Source organism: Accipiter gentilis, chromosome 15 (assembly GCF_929443795.1).
Source record: "Accipiter gentilis chromosome 15, bAccGen1.1, whole genome shotgun sequence".
In the NCBI taxonomy this organism is placed as follows: Eukaryota; Metazoa; Chordata; class Aves; order Accipitriformes; family Accipitridae; genus Astur; species Astur gentilis.
The window spans coordinates 1,930,337-1,950,300 of record NC_064894.1 but is presented as its reverse complement, the minus strand read 5'-3'; the positions used below and the strand labels follow the sequence as shown (position 1 = coordinate 1,950,300).

Sequence of the window (19,964 nt, the reverse complement as noted above, 5' to 3'; positions counted from 1 at the left end):
ACAAATAAAAATCGCTTTACTTCATTTTCTCTCTTGGCTGCAATAGGCTGAAGACCATTTTGGCTACTTTTATCATGATTTGGTGGCTGTTTGAACACAAAGAGATCACTCACTACGGCATTGAGAAGCAATGCCTTTAACTGGAGCTATATAAAATCTACTAATTCAAAACTTCCTTTTTCATATGCATGTTCTCAACACAGTCAGATAAGGAGCTGATTTGAACCAAAGAAATTGGACAAATAAATGAAGAATAAGAAAATGGTGCCTCGTATTAATCTGCTTTTTTGTATCCAGGATTGTGAATGAGTGCCTAGATAGCACAGAAGCATGTCAAGACTGGTATTATGAGAGTTTACATCAGCTAAGGATCTATCTTAACATATTAATTCCTGTACAAGAACATTAATAAAAAGCTCAGGGAGGCTTCTGTTTGAGCAGGGATTGACCAGATAATGATATAGCTTTTCTGTATGTGAAATTTGAGTGCAAATCTGGATTATTTGAGCAAACAGCTAAGTGGTGGCTTTTCAACAATCCTGCAAGGAGACACGCACACACACGCGTGCCAGTTCCTCCTTTAATTTGGCCCACACTACTGGTGTGTGAAGAAATGCATCTAGTTTCCAATTGGGTAGATTAATAAAATAAAGAAAGGAGTGTGTTAACTCTAATACACTTTCATCAAGGCTTAGCCATTCTGGTTATTTTATTGTATTCATTCTAGCCTGATCTTCTACAGATTAACCTTTCTTATAACACTGTCACACCCCACCAACTGTGATTTAGCAAGTACGTAATTTATCACTTTAATAAGAATGTCCATGTTAACCACAGTGGGAGATTTTACTGGCAGTAAAATCTGCTTTTTCTCTTAGGGAAAATAAAAGCTGTATCCAAGTGGACTGAGAAAGTTTAAGGTCTCTTATAATGAGAATGACCTTAGAAAGAATGGAATTTTTTATTAGCAGATGTTTAGGATCTGTTGTGGTGGTCCTGAGACATTCTGTGAGAATAAAGACCCTTATTGGCCAGATATTTTTATAAATAAAAACGTAGACTATGTTCTTAGTAACTTTGTGTGTCCTGAGTAGTAAAAAAGTCGTCTTATTTAGCCCATATTGCACTTAGATTATTATGGTTAGGAATAAAGCTTTAAATGTGGTCCTCACTGTCCTACCATTGCATTCTTTTTTTTTTTCTTTTTTTTTTTTTCTATAGAGCTGATAATTTCTCTATTTTATTAACTCTTTTTCAAGCACAGAAGAAAGCTGTAAAGTTGCAGAGCTTCCAGCTCCTATCTTGTCTAACTACCTGAATCTGTTTTGGATTGTTACGTGCAACATTGCTTCTCTGGGAGGAGGGATGCCTTGCCCTAGAGGATCTAGCATAGTATGCTGCCAGGGTGCCGCAGACACGCAAGGCTGTCAGTGATATGTTTCAAAAGTCAACTTTCTGTAATGATACCAAAACGCAACAGTCCCATCGAAGATGAACGTTGTGTGGTATCGAGTCATAACGGCCGGGTTGAAGGGGAGCGTTAGGCTGTAAACCCTGTGACGAACACCCGCACGCGGCCGATTTACAGGTTCGGGATGTCAGCGGGGAACCGTCGCTACGTGAACCGTCGCCAAATCCGCGGTCGGGGCGACGGCTCACAGCCCGCGCGCCGCTCTCCGGCACGGCGAGGCGCCGAGCCCGGCGGAGTTTCCTGAGGCGACGTCCCGACCGACGGGGAGAGCCTCCGACGGCAGACCCGCTGCTCCGAGGAGGACCGGCTCAGTCGGCCTTGGGGCGGCCCCGTTCATCCCCGAGGCCGGGTCGGGGCTCGCGGTCGCGCGCGGCCGGGGGCCCGGAACCTTCTCTCGGCCGCGGGGTTGCGATGGCCGCGGTGTTTTCGGCGGGCTCCGGTCGCCGGGGTGCCTGGCTTGGGGCGCTCTGCGAACGGGACCCCGGTCACTGCGCCGGCTGGGCAGCTCGACCCCTGAACCCCGGTTTCTGGTTTAACTTTGCCCTTCCAGCCGTCGGGAAGTTTCCGTCTTCATTGGGGCGGGTGTACCGGCCACACGGGGTCACTTTTCTAAGAGGACTAAGAGTAAACTGCTTCTGTTTCCTTCCTTCCTTACAAAGTGTTGATGGATCAGCTCATTCTTTCTTACATTTAGCCCTGTGAATATAAATCTCAGGCAGTAATATGTAGTAGAGATGGGGCCACAAACCAGCGATAAATGTCTGATGTCTTTAAACTAGTCAGAGATTTCTGTAAGCCTACGTAAGTTCTGTTTGTTAGTGAAAACATGGGGCTGTTAAAAGTGAACATACGGAAAAGGTCACAGCCTTATGGTTTGTAGCTCCTGTTCTAAAATCACTTCTCCAAGAGAATGGCACTGTTAACTACCCTTTTCAAATTCTTTCTACCTTTGCAAAGCTACATTCTATAGAAACTAATGATGAATATGAAGAAGTTCCTGACTATAAGAATCAGAACATTTACAAGATCTGAACCTAGATCTCTTGGACTATCTATGTGACTCCTCTTTTCAACTTAATTTTCCTCTAATAAAATTTTTTCATACAAGTCTGAAATATTTCAATCATTCAATGAATTCTCCCATAAACTTAAGAAAGAAAGCAGAAAGGAAAAACATGACTCTTGTTACTTCAGGTTATAAATCTCTAGGAGGGACTGATGCTAATGTGATAGGAACATAACTGTAGATGAATAAATGGAAGAAGGCCCTCTAAAATCACATATACACTCAAGTGTGTTACTACTAATTTTTGTCTTTTTCATTCCCATTCACTATTCTTTAAAATAGAACTAACATTTCCTGACCACCATGGAGAGCTATAATTTATTTTTACTTCATTCGAAGCAAAATTTTACTTCAGAGATAAATAAACTTGCTTCATTCTTGACAGTACCTCCAAGGAGAATTCAGAGGAGGGAAGGAGAAGAAAAAAGTAATGATGTGATAGGCTAGACCTGTAGCTTGGGGAAAGGTTCATTGTCAATGTTCTAAAATTAACAATCACAGTATCACCCTTGGGAAGGGTTTTAGAGAAAATAATCTGAGAAAAGCTCTCGTGGGAGGCTTCTTTCTGTAAGTTCCCTACTGGCTGCTTTCTCTAATTCCATAGAAACATGCTTCAAAGTACATCGGGGAAGCAATTTTCAGTGGTATTAGTGATAAGGCAGCCGATTCATATTACTTTGAACTGAAATTCATTGGGCTTATGGAGACAATCAGTTTAACCCACTTAGTGAAACCACAGTAACAACAAAGATCTATGCTGATCCAATGTAGGACCCCAGAAATCAGTATGAGTTCACACACACATGCACACAAAAGTCAATGTTTCCCACACACACACCAATATTTCTGAATCTGAAAGCAACAGAACACTTAAATATTTTTTAATTTTTTTTATATAGCATACACATTGATTGGGTCATCTGCTGCATCACCACCACAATCTACAGTCTTAAGATCAGATGGGTGACCAGACAGCAGATTATTTGCTTTGATGCGATACCTTCACTTTTCAGTTTTCCATAGGGAATTATTGCATCTGAGCTTAATGGGACAAAACCTGTAGCTGGTGAAACATGTGTGGGACAGTTTCCGCCAAGATGACGTCATTAGGTGACCTGTCTACCACCCACATTTTTAGTGTTACTTGAAGGTCCTGGTAAAGCTCGCTATGAAAGTTGTTTGAAATGCATGATGCAAAGCTTAGAATAGTGAAATACCTGGAAGAAAGGTTTCTCAGCTGTAGTCATTTGCCTATAGAAGTTAATACTAAAGCAATGAGGTTCTTGGTCATTGTCAGAGAATTAGAAAAGCTTCCTCTCTGAATTCTCTATCATGTTCACAGTAACAGTCCCATAGCTATTAATCTCACTTTCAGAAAAGAAATAGATCAAAAGTTTCAGTAACTTGATAAGTGAAACAAGAATGCTGAAGAAGATTCTACTGCCAATAGGGTTTTTTTATTTGAATCAAATTAATGTTATATTTGTGGATGGTCAAAGGATGTAAGAGAAGCAAGGATTATGGGGCGAGACAAGTAAAACAGTATCAGCTGATTTAAGATACAAACTTTCTTTGCAAATATTGCATTTTTCAGATGGGCTGTGATGTTGTGTTAAAGGGCAGGAGTGTACAGATCTAATGGTTCACGCAAATTATCTTGAACATTTCTTTTAACATCAACTATGACATTGTGAGAAATAGAAGGAATAAAAACCCACCAAAAACAATGTCACCAGAGGATGCTATTTTGCATTGTGTCTTAAAGTCTCTTTTTTTTTTTCTTTTTTTCTTTTTTTTTTGGTATAGAATATGCTTAGGGTACAATTTGTGAAGAAATTCATGTTATATTACTGTTTTCTGAGATGGGTTCCTTAGCAAGGTTTTGGCAAGCTCTGAAGAGGCCTGGTCTCTGTCTTAATTATTGTAAATAGAATTAATTCTTGAGGTAGGGAAAGGGAGAATTTCACTAGTTATGTAGAAATCTTTGGAAAAACACATAGCTTTGTAATGTGTTGAACTTGCCTGGCTGCCAGATGCCCACCCAGCCTCTTCTCACTCCCTCTTCTCAACAGCATGGCGGGAGAAAAGAAGATGGAAAAACTCAGGGGTCTAAATAAACACAGGGAGATCACTGGCGAACAGACATGACATGGGGAAAATTAAATTTATTGCCAATTTAAAATAGAATAGGATGGTGAGAAACAAAAACTAAAACACCACCCCACCCCCCCCCTTTTCCTAGGCTTAACTTCGCTCCTTTGTTCCCAACTCTTCTACCTCCTTCTCCTTCCCCCTCTCCCCCGAGTCATGCAGGGGGGAATGGGGAATGGGGAATGGGAGGTTGTAGTCATTCATTTTATAACCTGATGACAGTATTTCATGTATGCGTTCATTTATGAGGCAACATTTTTTTTTGACATGTGTATTAAGGCAATACAGGTAATGTGCTGGCAGATGTGTAAAATAAGAAAAAAAACCACACAGAAATTAGAGCAGTTAAGTTTGAAAGAAAGAAAAATATCTGAACATTCAAAACTTCATCTCACTGTAACTTGCAGATGAAGTAGATTTCATTTTTCAAAGTAATGTTCATAGGGTCAGGATTTTGGCTCGCTCTTGTATTTCTTGAGAAATAACCATTTCAGATGAATAAAATAATGTTTGTCTTTTTTATTTTGTCTGTGAATAATCCAACCTAAAAGGGCAAAAATGACGCATTGGCTTCCAGTAAATTGGAACTTATGATCCAAAAGGTTGGCTGTTAGAGAGTGAAGTATGATAATGACTGCAAATTTATTTGGCACCATAGATGAATATCCCAATAAATTTTTAAAGCTTTAAGAAATCATGTTGTAATGATACGTATATTTAAAATGAATCAGTGCTCTTCCTCATTTTTTCTTTGAAATTAAAAAGGTTCTGCAGAAGTTTGTAGTGTTAATACTGCTCGGGGAGGTTATGCCTCAGTAGTGCTAAGGTAAGAGTCATGTATTTCACAGGAAACATCTCTAATAATCCTGAAGGTGGCTGAATTATCTAGTTTTCCTTGCTCTTCCTTTTTTCCTTTCCAAGCTGGCATATGAGCATCGATTAAATGAATGATAAGGTCCATGTTTGATCGATTTTTCACTTTTTTAATTTAGAAGGTAAAACTTTCTATCACATTTGAAGTTGAGAATTATGGTTGAGATAATAGAGGTCTGATTCCAGTGGAAGTTAAAAAGGAAAAAGTTGCCTCGCAAATGTCAAGGCACCTTGTGGTCCAAGATGATTAAAACTAAACTGTTTGCTATATGAATCCCAAGGTGCTGCTATATCTCAGCTTCCATGACATTTAGCCAGTGACTTTTCATAGCTTGTTAATAATGTATAGCAATCCCAGTGTAAATTTGCAGTGACAGAGCTGGCCTGTTACAGTAGAGCAGTTAACTAGATTTATTTTGGACAGAAAATGCAGATTTGAAAAAGAAAAAAATCATGACTAATGTCAAAAGAGATTGCACATTTACAAGACTACTTTAGCTGAGACAGTTGCTCAGGAGAGGTGCTTTTCACATTGATCTGTTATTCTGCCCAAAGTCCTAATTACCTTACGGAGAGGTATTAACAAAACATTACCCCACTCATCAAGGTCAACACTCATGAAGAAAAACTGATGTCCCAAACAAATTTCATAGGGTAGACTGGTCCATAAAGTTCATTGATTTTACCAGGTTGAATGAGTCACATAGGCAGGTAAAGGTTACAGCATAAATGCTCTCTTATAAGTACAATTGCTGTTAATCACTGCTCCCAGAGAAACCTAATAAACTTCTGTGTTGTAGAAACCATGTTTTTTTCTGAACCTTAGATCTCACAGATATACAAATTATTCATAAGCTCTAAAAGGTCACAAGGCAGATGAAGAAAGAGAGGGAGAGAGGAGGAAAAGGGTACAGATAAAAAATAGACTCAAAAGATGAGTTACAAAACAGACTCAAAGAGTGATGAGTTACAACAGGATATGAATTAGAGTTGTAGGGAAAAATTTGGCTGACATTTAAGTTCTTGCAGATTTTCTCCAAGGCTGAAAGTTTACTCACATGGAAGAAATTTTACTATGACTGCAGCTATAATTGTCACAGATCAAAATCCTTCATTTAATTCTCTTAATAAATTGTTAATCAATCCCTCTGGAATTGTTTTAAATGTAGTAGTAGAAATGTATTCATGCCAGTAGCCCTTAGAATGCAGAATTAACATGAAGTAAAACTTTGACAACAGTTACTACTGCTGCTTTTTTAGAGTACTTTTACATAGGACATCTTGGGCTTTTGTTGAAAACTTCATCTAGGAGTTGAAGTCACTTACTGATTTACTTCCTCTTTATATAGAAATGTGTTGGCAAGAAATACAAATATTTTGGCAACCCCAAAATTGTTATAGCAAAATTCAGATTACGCTTGAATAACTCAGTTTCTGCATAAAATGCTTGAACAAGTCTGTGACGTTCTCTTACCCCTTCTTTGATGAATCTTTCCAATACGGATATAAATATGGAATTTCTAATTTGTGTAGAGGCAGTTGTGTGTTTAAATAACTACAAGTTGTTTTTTTAAAAAAAAAAACCAAAACAAAAAACCTTATGTACTTATTATATAACAAGCTACTAAAATAACAGCTTCTTATTTAACATAATTTTCAGGAGCAGAGCAATTGTAGAGATGTTTCAGATTTTTCTACGGTTAGTGTTTTGATTGATAATCATTAATACAAGAGACTGTACACAGCTGAGTTTATGCTGAAATAAGCAGACATTCTGACAGATCCTTCCTCGGTTGTGTTCTGATTCATTAATAGGTTCCTCTGCTGCTTTTTTACTTTTAATCTAGAAAAAAAAGATTGTTGCTTTGATGTGGAAATACTGATGTTCTTAGGTTCGATCTGACAAGCTCTGGACTAACAGAAAAATAAACTACTTCATTCTCCCAGTGTAAGTTCTGTGAATTCATTACAAGAAGTGTATATTTCTACCTTATTATTAATTGATAAATTATAATGTCCAACTTAAAAAAAAAAATGAACGTATCCATATTTTTTTTAATTTGGTAATTTTCCCTGCTACATTGGCTATTTTAATTATTTGATATAATGAAGAGCAGGAGTGCAGACCTGGGTTCAGTCTTATATGTGCAGCAGCTGCTGCATTAGATTGTTAAGTGTTATATATAAAGCAAGGACATTTCTTATTACTAACAATTAGCCCAGTTCTGATCCACTGTATAGGCAGCTTTGGGGCAGGATGTCTACAACACTGTGAGACAGGGCTACTTAAATCAGGCAGGTGGAATTTTCTCTGACCTTTGATTGATAAATGTTACAATTTCCTGTAGTTCTGTAAACCTATCGATATAATAGTAGTAAATGCTTAAATTGTGGTTTTAGATTACTAAATCTGTGAATGTTTCTTAGGACCTGATTCATCTTTCTTAAATAGGTCAGCCAAGCCCATATAGACAACACCCTATTAACTCTGCTGTCTTTCTGTATCTATACCACTTTCTTAGGTGTAAGGGTCGATTCTTCATTATATTAATGGGCAGCCCCTTTGACAGCTAAGCCCTCATCCTAAATGAGTCATCTTTCTTCTAGCCTGAACTGTGTAGCGAGGCCAGCTTCAAGCTTGCAAATTGCTTTTGTGCCGAGTCCATTACAGGCCTGTTCTCCAGCCCCTTTCCTGCCCGTTCCCTCATTCTGAATATTGCCTCGCTCGCTCCGTTTAGATGTCCTGGCTGCTTTTTGCAAAAAGGCCATAACCCTTCCCTCTGCTGTTACTGAATCGGAGTACCACAAAGCCCGGTGAGGCAGGAACAAAGAGCAGCTTCTGCCAACCCGTAGGGACTCATCATGAAAACCATAGTGAAAGTCATCTTAATAAAGCTAGAATGCTGTACCTGACAAAATGTATCTTCCCAACTGTCTCGGGTTTGTGTGGCCAGGTGTTGGTAGCGGGGGGCTGCAGGGGCGGCTTCTGTGAGAAGCTGCTGGAAGCTTCTTCCCCCATGTCCGACAGAGCCAATTCCAGCCGGCTCCAGGACGGACCCGCCGCTGGCCAAGGCCGAGCCCATCACCGATGGTGGTAGCGCCTCTGGGAGAACAGATTCTGTTCTTGCTGTTTCTTGATAGCTTTTTCCTTTTGTCACAGAAATACGATTCTGAAATCCATGCTTTACTTTTTAAGCTTAACTTCCCTTTTCTGTTTCTCGAGTGACTCTTCTTGTGTTCTAAGACGCACTGGTGTTTGGGTCTTTGTTCAGCCTGTATTTCCCTACCCTAAGTGATCCCAGCCTCTTGTTCTGTTAGTGTTCTTGCTCTCTCAAATGTCCCATCTGACCTATCTCAAGACTTGGTAAAATACTTCTTGACGAGCAAACTCATCTTTTACTCATTATCCATCTTCTCTTTGTTCATATCAGCCAATAGCCCAAAGAGCAAGCATAAAGAGGAAGCACCTTTAAAATCATCAGTGGACTTTGCTCCTGATTTAGGAATTTTGGTTTGGAAGTGCCTAAGATGTTACAGTTACACTTCAGGATCATTTTGACTCACAGGTTTCCTAGATAGCTTGGGATTAATTTAGGTATAAGATAGGTCTTACCAGGTGGTTGATGAAACTGGCCACTGATTCTAAACCTGCACGTATATTTAAGAGGCAGTTTAGACACTTAAGAGGCACGTATGCCTACTCCTTTCACTTCTGTCCTTCATTGTACTACTTACTTAATATAGGTGCTATTGAAACAGTGTTTGTCATAACCAGGGCAAATGCCCATTAGCTTCCTACAGGACCTTCAAGGTCATCTTCGTGAACTCCTGCATTCATTGTAGAAGACAGAGTTTCCATTCCAGCTGAGATTAATGGGGAGTGAGGAAAGATTGCAGAATTGAAAGTTTGCAAGTATCATTTCATCACAATTTGCAGTTCATGTCAGATGCAGGTTGAAAACTGCAAAGAACTTGCTCCTACAGATACATAGGAGATTTAATGGTGACTAGTTGGCCATGTTTTTATGGAAGAAGGAAATGAACTGTCATCTTCTACACCACACTAATCCTCAGCTAAGCATTTTGCTGAGATGCTTATTCCCATCTCTGTTCTTAACTGCAGTGTGAAAGTACTGAAGTTACATTCTTGTGTTTCAAATCCATCTAATTCAATAGAATCTTTTCAGTCTTCTGTTCAGTTATTGCATTGGCATATGCCCAAATTAAGATGATCACTCCTGATAATGATTGATATAAAGGTACAACAGAACAGGGACTATATTTGCACTACATTGTGTCAGCATTTTTTATGAAAGAAAAAAGCTGTAGAAAATGATAGAAAAGAGCAAGATCTTTGCCGTCATCCCTATAAACTGGTTATAATTAAATTGTGAATGCAGTATTCTTACAGCAAATGAGCAGTACTTTTTGCTGCCTTTCAGTACTGAACTGTTGATCTTGATGTTGATACCTTTGTAAGTTTAAAAACTCAGCCGTCACAGTGTATTAGTTTTCTTTTTCAGATAAGCTCTAAGAGTTATTTGCTGCTAAACCTAGACGTGCATATACTTATAAAGGCATAAATTGTTTTTTATTGAATAGTAATCAATCTACAAGGTTTGCAGTGGTCATACCTTGATATGAAAGCTATCTAAAATCCCCTGGTTTTCATTTGCAGAACAGTCATATCCCAAGCACCACATACAAATGTGTTCCAAAGTATTCGAGTTAGGTCTAATGCCATTTATAGCACAAGAAATGTTTTCCATATCTACTTACACTTTCTAATATCAGTTGTATTTAAATTCTATTATTTCTGTCCCTTCTAATGTTCTAAAAGAAATGGCAGAAGGGGGTAGGAATGTGGAGAGGCAGAACAGAAATAAAAAGTTATAAAAAAAGGAGTAAGAATGAAGTAAGGTGAGAGCGAACAAAAATTTAAGAAATTATTGAAGTGCTTGTGATATCCTAAGACGTGTTAACTTCATTAAGACTCAAAGCATAAAATTTATTGGAATATTGGGAAATTTGCAAAAGCTGCTGACATTAAGGTGTTGTTTTATGACTTGCAAACACTCACCAGTAACATGCTTACTGCCAGTTGTTTCATAATTGCTCAGAATGGTTTAGTTAATAGAGTGCCTGCCTCTGCAGTTGTGAAGCATCATTTATATCTAATTATGCTATCTGAGCACAAGCAAACTGAACACTGTGGTATTGTAGCATTTACAAAAAATAGAACGCATCAGTATGTGAAATACTTGTGATATTTTTAAATATTCTTTAAGTTGAATGGTTGTCTGACTTGGGAAAAAGGGTACCTTGTACAAATTGATGTATGTGAGATTTGATTTACTGGGTATCTAACTGCTTTCATGGGTTTATGTTTTCTACATAAATTTGAATTTGAAGGCAAAGTCATATTTTTTATAACTTTTCTTTTTCAGTGGTGCCACCATCACTCTATATGGTATTGTACACTTAATATGTGGGAAGTTTTCAGTACCAAATTTTACCAAACATTTGTACATATACATATATCTGTTTTTCTACCTCAATGTCTATAGAATTAGGCCCATGGCTATATAGTTTGTGTCTCTGAAGTCTCAAGCCTTGCTGAGTAGAAAATCATGCAAAGCTCATCTGGATTGTATCCTGTGATAGGAAGCTGATTCCATTCTGTTGATTCTCTCCTTTGGAGTTATATCAACGTGCTCCACCAGTCATTCTTGCTCCAGCTAGTTATGACCACAGTAACTCTGTAAACTGCTCTTGTCTTTACTGGTTTCTACTCTTCAGCAAGTTTACACATCACATATAAAAATGTGCCCACTTGAAGCTGCCAACAGGAGGGTTCTTAAAAAGACCTTTAAGGTTTTCTTCAATGTTTTGGGTTTTACAGGCTAAAAAATCAAGCCCACTCATCTTAGATATACATAGGTATAGTTGTTCTGTCCAGAATTTTTACATAATAAATGTATATTTTTTCCAGTTTATGTTGTAAGCCCCCCCCCTTTTTTTTTTAACTGAAATGCCTATAAACACACCAAAGTACAAGGTTAAAGTTAAATACATTTTAAACTGACCCAGTATGCCCTGTGTCTAGTTGCCTTTTTTTCCAGTAGAATATTCTTTCATTATTTTATAGGCATTCATCCTTCTGATCCTCCTTCCCATATCTGGGTGAAGTCGCTCCCTTCAATGTTTTTTTTTTTCTGTTCTTTTTTTTTTTTTTTTTTTTATATGCTATGTAGCCAGTGGAAAGACAGAGGTATCTGCAGAAAATTATTTAAGCTTTCAGTGAACAGAATAATCCTCTGCACCCATTATTCCACTGAGCATATGAGAATCCTAGGGTTATTACAGTTAGGTATGTGAAGTTAGGTGGGATAAATACTGGGCGTCGAAGTTTGCCAGTAGGATGAAAGGCCAAACTGTATCTTATCAGTTGATTTTGCTTAATGTTTTGTGGACAAAGAGCTATACAGATAGCCTTCCAGCTCACTCTAATATTAAGCCTTATCTGTGGTTTTTCTCTCACACATTATAATTAGATATTTGAAAATAGTAGTGTGTGCTTCCACTATGCCATCGCTGTCATCTGCAGTTGATGTAGACTTTGGCAAACCTGTTCTGCTGTCATCGTCTTGGTAGATTCCAAATTCCAGTTACCCAGAGTGTATTCCATATAAAATGAAACAAATATCTTCTAACACTCAAGGAGAAATAAACCAAAACATAATTACAGATACATAGCATAATGATCCTGCAGGACGTGTTTCACATACCTGTCCCATGGACCATCCTCCTCTTTTGCTTCAGGATCTGGAACGCTAGGGTGGACACTGCAGATACTTCATACTAATGACGTGTTTTGTATTCACACAGTGTAGCGTCTTGAGGAGTAGGTGACAAGACTGTTCTAGTTTACTCAAAGGTAGTTTGTTAATGTACTCATCTTCCTGTAAGTGGGGCATGAAGCTGTATGCTCTCCTTTAGAGCCAAGACAACATACAAGATGTGCACCACCCCGCTGCTAACGGGTTTAACCCCAGCCAGCAGCTAAGCACCACGCAGCCGCTCACTCACTTCCCTCCACAACCAGTGGGATGGGGGAGAGAATCGAGGGAAAAACAAGTGGGCTGAGATAAGAACAGTTTAATAGAACAGAAGGGAAGAAATGCTAGTAGTAATGCTAATAATAAATAATAATAATATGGCAATAATAATAAAAGGGTTGGAATATACAAAACAAGCGATGCACAATGCAATTGCTCACCACCTGCCGACTGATGCCCAGTTAGTTCCCAAGCAGTGATCCCCTCCAGGCCAACTCCTCCCAGTTTATATACTGGGCATGACGCCACATGGTATGGAATATCCCTTTGGGTCAGCTGCCCTGGCTGTGTCCTGTGCCAAGTCCTTGTGCCCCTCCAGCCTTCTCGCTGGCTGGGCATGAGAAGCTGAAAAATCCTTGACTTGGTCTAAAACCACTTAGCAACAACTGAAAACATCAGTGTATCAGTGTACATTCTTCTCATCCTGAACCCAAAACACAGCACTATACCAGGTACTAGGAAGACAATTAACTCTATCCCAGCCTAAACCAGGACAAGGAGTTTTTGAATACATTGTCTCACACATCTCAAAAGAGTAAATGCTGTAAATACCATTAGGGGGCCCTGTTTTGCAGAACGTATGTGACTATATCTGTAAAGCTGTGTGTATGCAAGAATGTGTCTCAATAATGAGATTAGTAAGATTTCTGAGCTTCATTAGAGGCCTTGTGAGTCTATTTGTGTCAGTTGTATAGTTAGTTATATGTTGAAAGCATATGGAACTATTTTGGTATTAATGATCACATAGGATTTACAATCAGGAAAATACAGAAGAGTTTTTTCAAGATTACTAGTATTTGATAACTAGAATGATAATGAAGGCATGGTCCCTGAAGGTTACCTTTTATGCTGTACTTACATTTAATGGTGCAACATTTCTCAACGAGCAGTTTTCCAAACATAGACTGCAGTTACTTAGCTAAATAAACTATTTTAGTAGACAAACAGTCTCCCAAGAGTACATTAAGAAAGGTTTGTGCTCACCTTGATAGAACCAGTAAACTGTAACTGAGACTGTTATGTTTGATTATGATCCAGATGTGAAATTTGTGGATGGGTTTTGCTGTCATAAATCCCCTAAAAGATCAGCATGGATTACAGTGTGAAACTTGGAAGAGTTCCAGTAAAATACTCCTTAAAACAGAAAGGAATATACAAGATTGTGTCTTGTTAATGCTCATAATTTATACAAATTGTTTCCACACACAGTATATTTTATATGATTTTTATGCATAGTATAACACTTTGGAATGTTGTTTGCTTCAGGTGTCTTGCTGGATTTTCTGGACAGTTTTGTGAAATAGAAGTTAACGAGTGTAATTCATCACCTTGTCTGCATGGCTCAACCTGTGAAGATCATATCAATGGATACACTTGTAAATGTCAACAAGGTAACTGACATCTGACAGAACAATCTTAAACAATGATATTATCAATGTTACTACTGAGAAAATTGGTAAATTATATGCAGCTCTTCATTTGTATATAACCTATAGGGTACAAAAAGATTAACTATGTCTCTGACAAGCTTTTTGAATGAAATCTAAAGACAATTAACTAATCTAATGAGCATGTTAGAAGGACTTAAAACTAAAACCAGCTCATTAAGTGAGTCTGAAGAATTATCTAGAGCTAGGTTTATTATGTGTGATCTTTACTAATGTAACTTACTGACCAAGCAGTCAAGTAGGCACTGTATAGCGACTAGAAAATTTAACTAGCTACAGAATAAGATTGACTGAAAAGAAATGCTGAACATTTTAACTAATATTTGTTGTTGTTGTTGTTGTTGTTGTTGTTGTCACACATAGCCATGCTTAGGTCTGCTGGCTGGGATGAAAATAAATTTTCTGAACAATTATGAATGGAATGAAAACAAGCACTTTCTGAAAAAAAAGTGGGAGCTGTTTTCTTATGCTGACACAGAACAAATTGAACAGGTCTTGTGACTTAGGAATGTATAAGGGTTTTAGTATTTACACAAAAGCAAAGGTCACAGTCAGCCTGCATTGTCACACAATCAAAAATTTAATCTGTTCAGGACTACTCACTATCTCCTGTCATGTCTATTAATAAAGAGCCTTTTGTCAACATAAGTAGGGTATAAATAACTGCCTTGAAGCATACTTCTTCGTAATTCGGTTACTCTTAATTTAAGAATTATACTAGTACCTACCTCCTGAAACTTTAATTTTTCAGTTTAAGTCTATTGTTTCTTACTGTACAGACCTGCGCTGCTGAATACTTTCTTTGATGGTACTGATCCAAGATTTCCTAGTGATTATTTTAGAGATTATTTAGATACATTCTGGAAGATAAATATTTTATTCACCCATGATATCTTCATACACCTGATCTGCTTATTCTCTTTGTACTGCGCTATGATCGCTTGTTGGTTTTGATTTACAAGCAGTAAGATCTTGCTAAACTCCTGAATCAAGTGACCATATATGTATTGCACAAAACTTTTCTGCAGACTTTCTAACAATCTGTTCGTGTAATTTTTACATAGATTAGTATCCATGCTTGTTCTTCATTAAAAAGAAAGTACATAATGAATTGAATATTAATAAAACCAGATTTTATTTTACATATTTTTTTCATTCTGAAGTGTCCCTAGTGCAGTTTACAAAACTATATGTGACAGATTTAAGGAGAAAAAAAAATGTATGCAAGGTACTGAAGCAAGAGTGTGTGTGTGTGTGCGTGCATACATAATAAGAGTCGATATGGACAGTTTATTCATTTGTTTAATTAGTACTGAGGAATGATACTCCAATACGTAAGACTTAAATGGAATTATCTTTGGCTTACTAGACCCTAATTAGTTTTAGGACTAACTTGCTGTCCTAGTTTCAGCTGGGATAGAGTTAACTCTTTTCCTAGTAGCTGGCACAGTGCTGTGTTTTGAGTTCAGTATGCGAAGAATGTTGATAACACACTGATATTTTCAGTTGTTGCTAAGTGGTGTTTAGACTAAGTCAAGAGTTTTTCAGCTTCTCCTGCCCAGCCAGCAAGGAGGCTGGAGGGGCACAAGAAGTTGGGGAGGGGACACAGCCAGGGCAGCTGACCCAAACTGGCCAAAGGGGTATTCCATACCGTGGGACGTCATGCCCAGTACAGAAACTGGGGGGAGTGGGGGCAGGGGGATCACCGCTTGGGAACTGGCTGGGTGTTGATCAGTGGGTGGTGAGCAATTGCACTGAGCATCATTTGTATATTCCAATCCTTTTATTATTACTGCTGTCATTTTAAACTGTTCTTATCTCAACCCACGGGTTTTGCTTCTTTTCCTGATTTTCTCCCCCATCCCACTGGATGGGGGGGAGTGAGTGAGCGGCTGCGTGGTGCTTAGTTGCTGGCTGGGGTTAAACCATGACACTTGCTCACAGATTAATGTTTTTATAGCCATGTTTTTTAATGTTTAAGAGATACTCAGTAATCCAGAAAGACACTATACTCCTGATGTATTGACCACTGAGTGAAAAGTTTCTGGACTTTGCCATACAGAGGGTCAGAATTCGTGATCATAAAGGTCCTTTCTGATCTTAAAAGTGTGAGTCATGACCTGTCTTCAGTACTCTATTCTTTTTTCCTCTCAGCACAGAAATTCCATGTGGATAAAGCTGTATGTCCCCTCACTCTACCTGGTACTGCATATGGCCATATATCACTTTACCAATACAGATGACTTAAAAACTTAAAAGATATGGTTTTTTATCATTACAGTGCCTCACACAGAATACATTGTTGAATTCAAAATTTTTCTCCTCATTTTTAAAGCTAGTAATACTTTAAATGTATTTGAATATAGACATTTAAAAATTGCTTGCCAGCCAAGGACTGTAACTACTGTCTCTATGCAACTGTAGATGGAAATGTTTGGTATAAGTAGAAGCAGCTTCTCTGGGGCCTTGGAACTCACTCCTGCTGCGAACATGTTTTAAACACCTTCCAACCGAAGTGTGAGCTGCCTTTCTTTGACATTGCTTTTTGTAATAGCATTCACTAGTAGGGGTGAAAGATCTCTACATTATTTCTCCGCCAGGAAAAGACACAGTGAAGGAACCACATGTATTAGGTATATGCACTGTGGCTATGTATCTTGGTTTTTTCCAACTAATGTGGTATTTTCAAATGTTATTGGAGTCTCTGAAACAGCTGAAGAGATGAGAAGGTTGCAGCTCAGAAAAGGAGTTAATTTGGAGACGCAGGGGAACCTTTGGAAGGAATAGCTTTTTTGAAAGTTGCACAACTGAAGACAGGCATTAGTAGATAAAGAAAAAATATCTTCCAGAGACAGAACGTAGAAATGCTTGAAAAAACCTGCTTTTGTTGCAGGCTACTACTATTCGCGTATGATAGGTCTTGGATTTCTCTGCTAAGCTTCACCTTTAGAAACATAGAGACAGGATTGAGTATTTTTGAATCTGTAAAGGCAACTATGGGAAAGAACTTTACACAAGGCAGAAAGTCTGAGATACCCAGCAACAGATCCACAGTTGAAATTTAATGAAATGGAAAAGGGATAGTGGCAAGACAGAAGTAGGAACATGGCAGATGATTGCAGCTTTCCAAAAACCTCCAGAGAACAAAATGAAGCATGTGGTGACAGCATGTGATACCAGAAAAGGGAATTGATTTAGCTGTGACAAATCCATTCCGTAATGGATCATGAATTTTGTCAGCTATTGTCCCAGTAGCAGGCCCATGGCCTTAGAATAATGGATGCATGTGGCTGCAGCTGCAGGCTGTTCAGGTGCAGAAGCAGCACCGAGAGATGTAAACTGTGTTCGAACAGCATCTCAGACAGCTCACAAGCAACAGCAGCAGCCACTGGAACTAATAGCGGCCTCACAGCTGAAGTCTTTAGCTGGGGCAGGCTGCACTTGTAGCAGGGCAGCTAGAGCAGGACTGGAATTAACTGCTGGGTCCGTTTGGTGCATGCTCCGAGGCAAATGCAGGACAGGGGCAGCTAGACTTGTGTCAGCAGGGGACTGCTGGGTTTTTTTCGGGGTTTGAGGGGCTTTGTTTGTTTGTTCGTTTACAAATGGGAGAATTTAATTGGAGAAATAACCAATGTGTAATGTGTGGTGGGAGTACCATGGCAGAAGGTCTGGTGTTCTTCAATAACTAGCCATTTTTTACAAAAATCTGGGTTTGTATTTACCGAGCAAATGGGCTGCTTCGAGTTCAGCTTAGACTCCAAGGAGCAAGTTCAAGGCAGGCTCAAATTACATGATCTAAAAACCAACTTCCAGATCAGCTTTTGGCCTCTAATTTAAGGGTGTACTTAGTTATAAAGGAGATTTTTATAAGACATTCATATTAACAAAAATGCCAGTAATCTGACTATTGAAGTACAGGAAGATGGTATTCTGATGGTATTCAAATGCAAACCTGTATTTGCTCAGAAATTGTCCTCATTGATCTGGTACAGTAATCTGTCTCAGAGTTTCTCTTTTAAACTTCTTCCCTTTATTTTATTTTGTGTAACTGTAACTATTTTTATCTATCTAAACCTCCGATTTTTCTTCCCCAGTGTGGCAATAATGCACAAGTTTAATGAACGGGATAAAAAGGTCAAAAATTAATATAGGCAATTCCATATCCTTTCAGTTTAAATTTTGGAAAAAATAGAGCTTTGGTTGCAATATGCAGATCTAGAATGAGATAAGAGATTTCAGGGAGTGTTTTACCCTTGCCTATTCTTCACCACAAGAGAGAGAATGATATAGATAATTCCGTAGGTGAAGGGCAACCCGTTGAGTCAGCTAATTCAGTCATGAAAGAATATATTCAGGTTTTACTCTTGTTTGCTTACTAACATCTCTACAGAAATAGATGTCGGCAAATATTAACTTCCCTAATGGATGTTCAGTAGAGTATAATTATAATGTCCATATAGTTTGGATTGCATTTGTTTATTGTTACACTATTTATACTCTTTTTTTCTACTTTGAGAAACCACAGCCCAAACCAGTTCATACCCATCCTGTACTATGTATTTATGTACATGTGAAGATTGATTATAGTTACCCATAGCTTTTTTTTGATTGACACTTAGGAAATGGATTTAGATTTTAATGGGTCTTGTTTTAGCTTTGTTTTGTTTTTTTGCTTACAGGATGGGAAGGCCTCCATTGTGAGCTGGATGTTGATGAGTGCGTATCCAACCCCTGCATACATGGCATCTGTGTTCAGAAGGACCCCAGCTTCGGTTATGCCTGTTTTTGCAAGCCAGGATTTGTGGTGAGATGCTGACATTCTTTCTTCTCCTTCCCTTACCCTGACTATTCATTGTTGCACAGAAAATACTGTATGTAATCCTTTTCCTTTTTAACCTCACTCACATAAAATCTGGCCTTTCTGAAAAATACTGTATTTTAGTAACTTTTCTTTGTTTATTTTGTTTGTTTGTTTGTTTTGCTAGCAGGAGCTCTAATATTCCAGAGAATTAGTTACCTAATATCCATAAAAAGTGGAAAAGTGTGAGTGTATATAATGGCCTTGTCAGTTGCCAGAGTACATTAATATTTTTAAACACTAATTAGTATTTTTTTACATATCAATTAATATTTTTATTTCACATACCAATTAGTATTTTTAATTGCTAAGATAACTCATACTTGAAACTATTGCATACAGACAGATATTTTGAAAACAAGTTCCCTGAAACTAAATCAAACAATTCCTTTGAATGCTTGACTCTGTGGGCTTTGGTCCTATGTTTTATTCTCTCTGTTTAACATACCAAAAGAATCCTTTGTGGCTGGCTAAATGCCAGTGCTGTATTCATCTAAGGTTGAAATTTCCATGCTGCCACCACCTTTTTATGCCAGGTCTTTTTGTAGTTGAAGAGATGCAGTTGGTACCTCCAATTTGAGCTTGTGCTTTACCTCATCGCGCTTCAGGTTTAACTTAATAGTATTATCATTTAATACTTTGGGTTTAGTAACAGGGAGAGGAAGGAATACATGATTTTTTTGTCTTACTTCAGTAATTCTTATCTCTACAACTCCAAGCTTGAAATTGTTATATGAATACTTTTTCTTTATAAATGATGACAGGGATGCTTCTTTTAATATTTATGCACCATTTATTTGGTGTATTTATGTCTGTAAAAGGGAAGGAGCAGATTACTGCTAGTAAGATTCAGATTTACCTTCATAGATGATTCTCTGCAACCAAGTCAAGAAAGAAACAAGTAGCTTTTCAGACGTTAGCCGTTTTCAGGGCTTCTTTCTACAGCAGAACATTCTCATTTACAGTCAATGAGGGAAGA

At 38.1% G+C, this 19,964-nt stretch overlaps 1 protein-coding gene across 1 annotated transcript in view; it reads left to right on the top strand.

Annotated features, from left to right (window-relative positions):
* EYS (eyes shut homolog) overlaps positions 1–19,964 on the top strand; it is a 940,845-nt gene that overhangs the window by 561,053 nt on the left and 359,828 nt on the right. The window contains exons 30-31 of the mRNA XM_049818234.1: positions 13,946–14,070; positions 18,807–18,931. Of these exons, the coding sequence (XP_049674191.1) occupies positions 13,946–14,070; positions 18,807–18,931 (250 nt within the window). The remainder of the gene's footprint in view (positions 1–13,945; positions 14,071–18,806; positions 18,932–19,964) is intronic.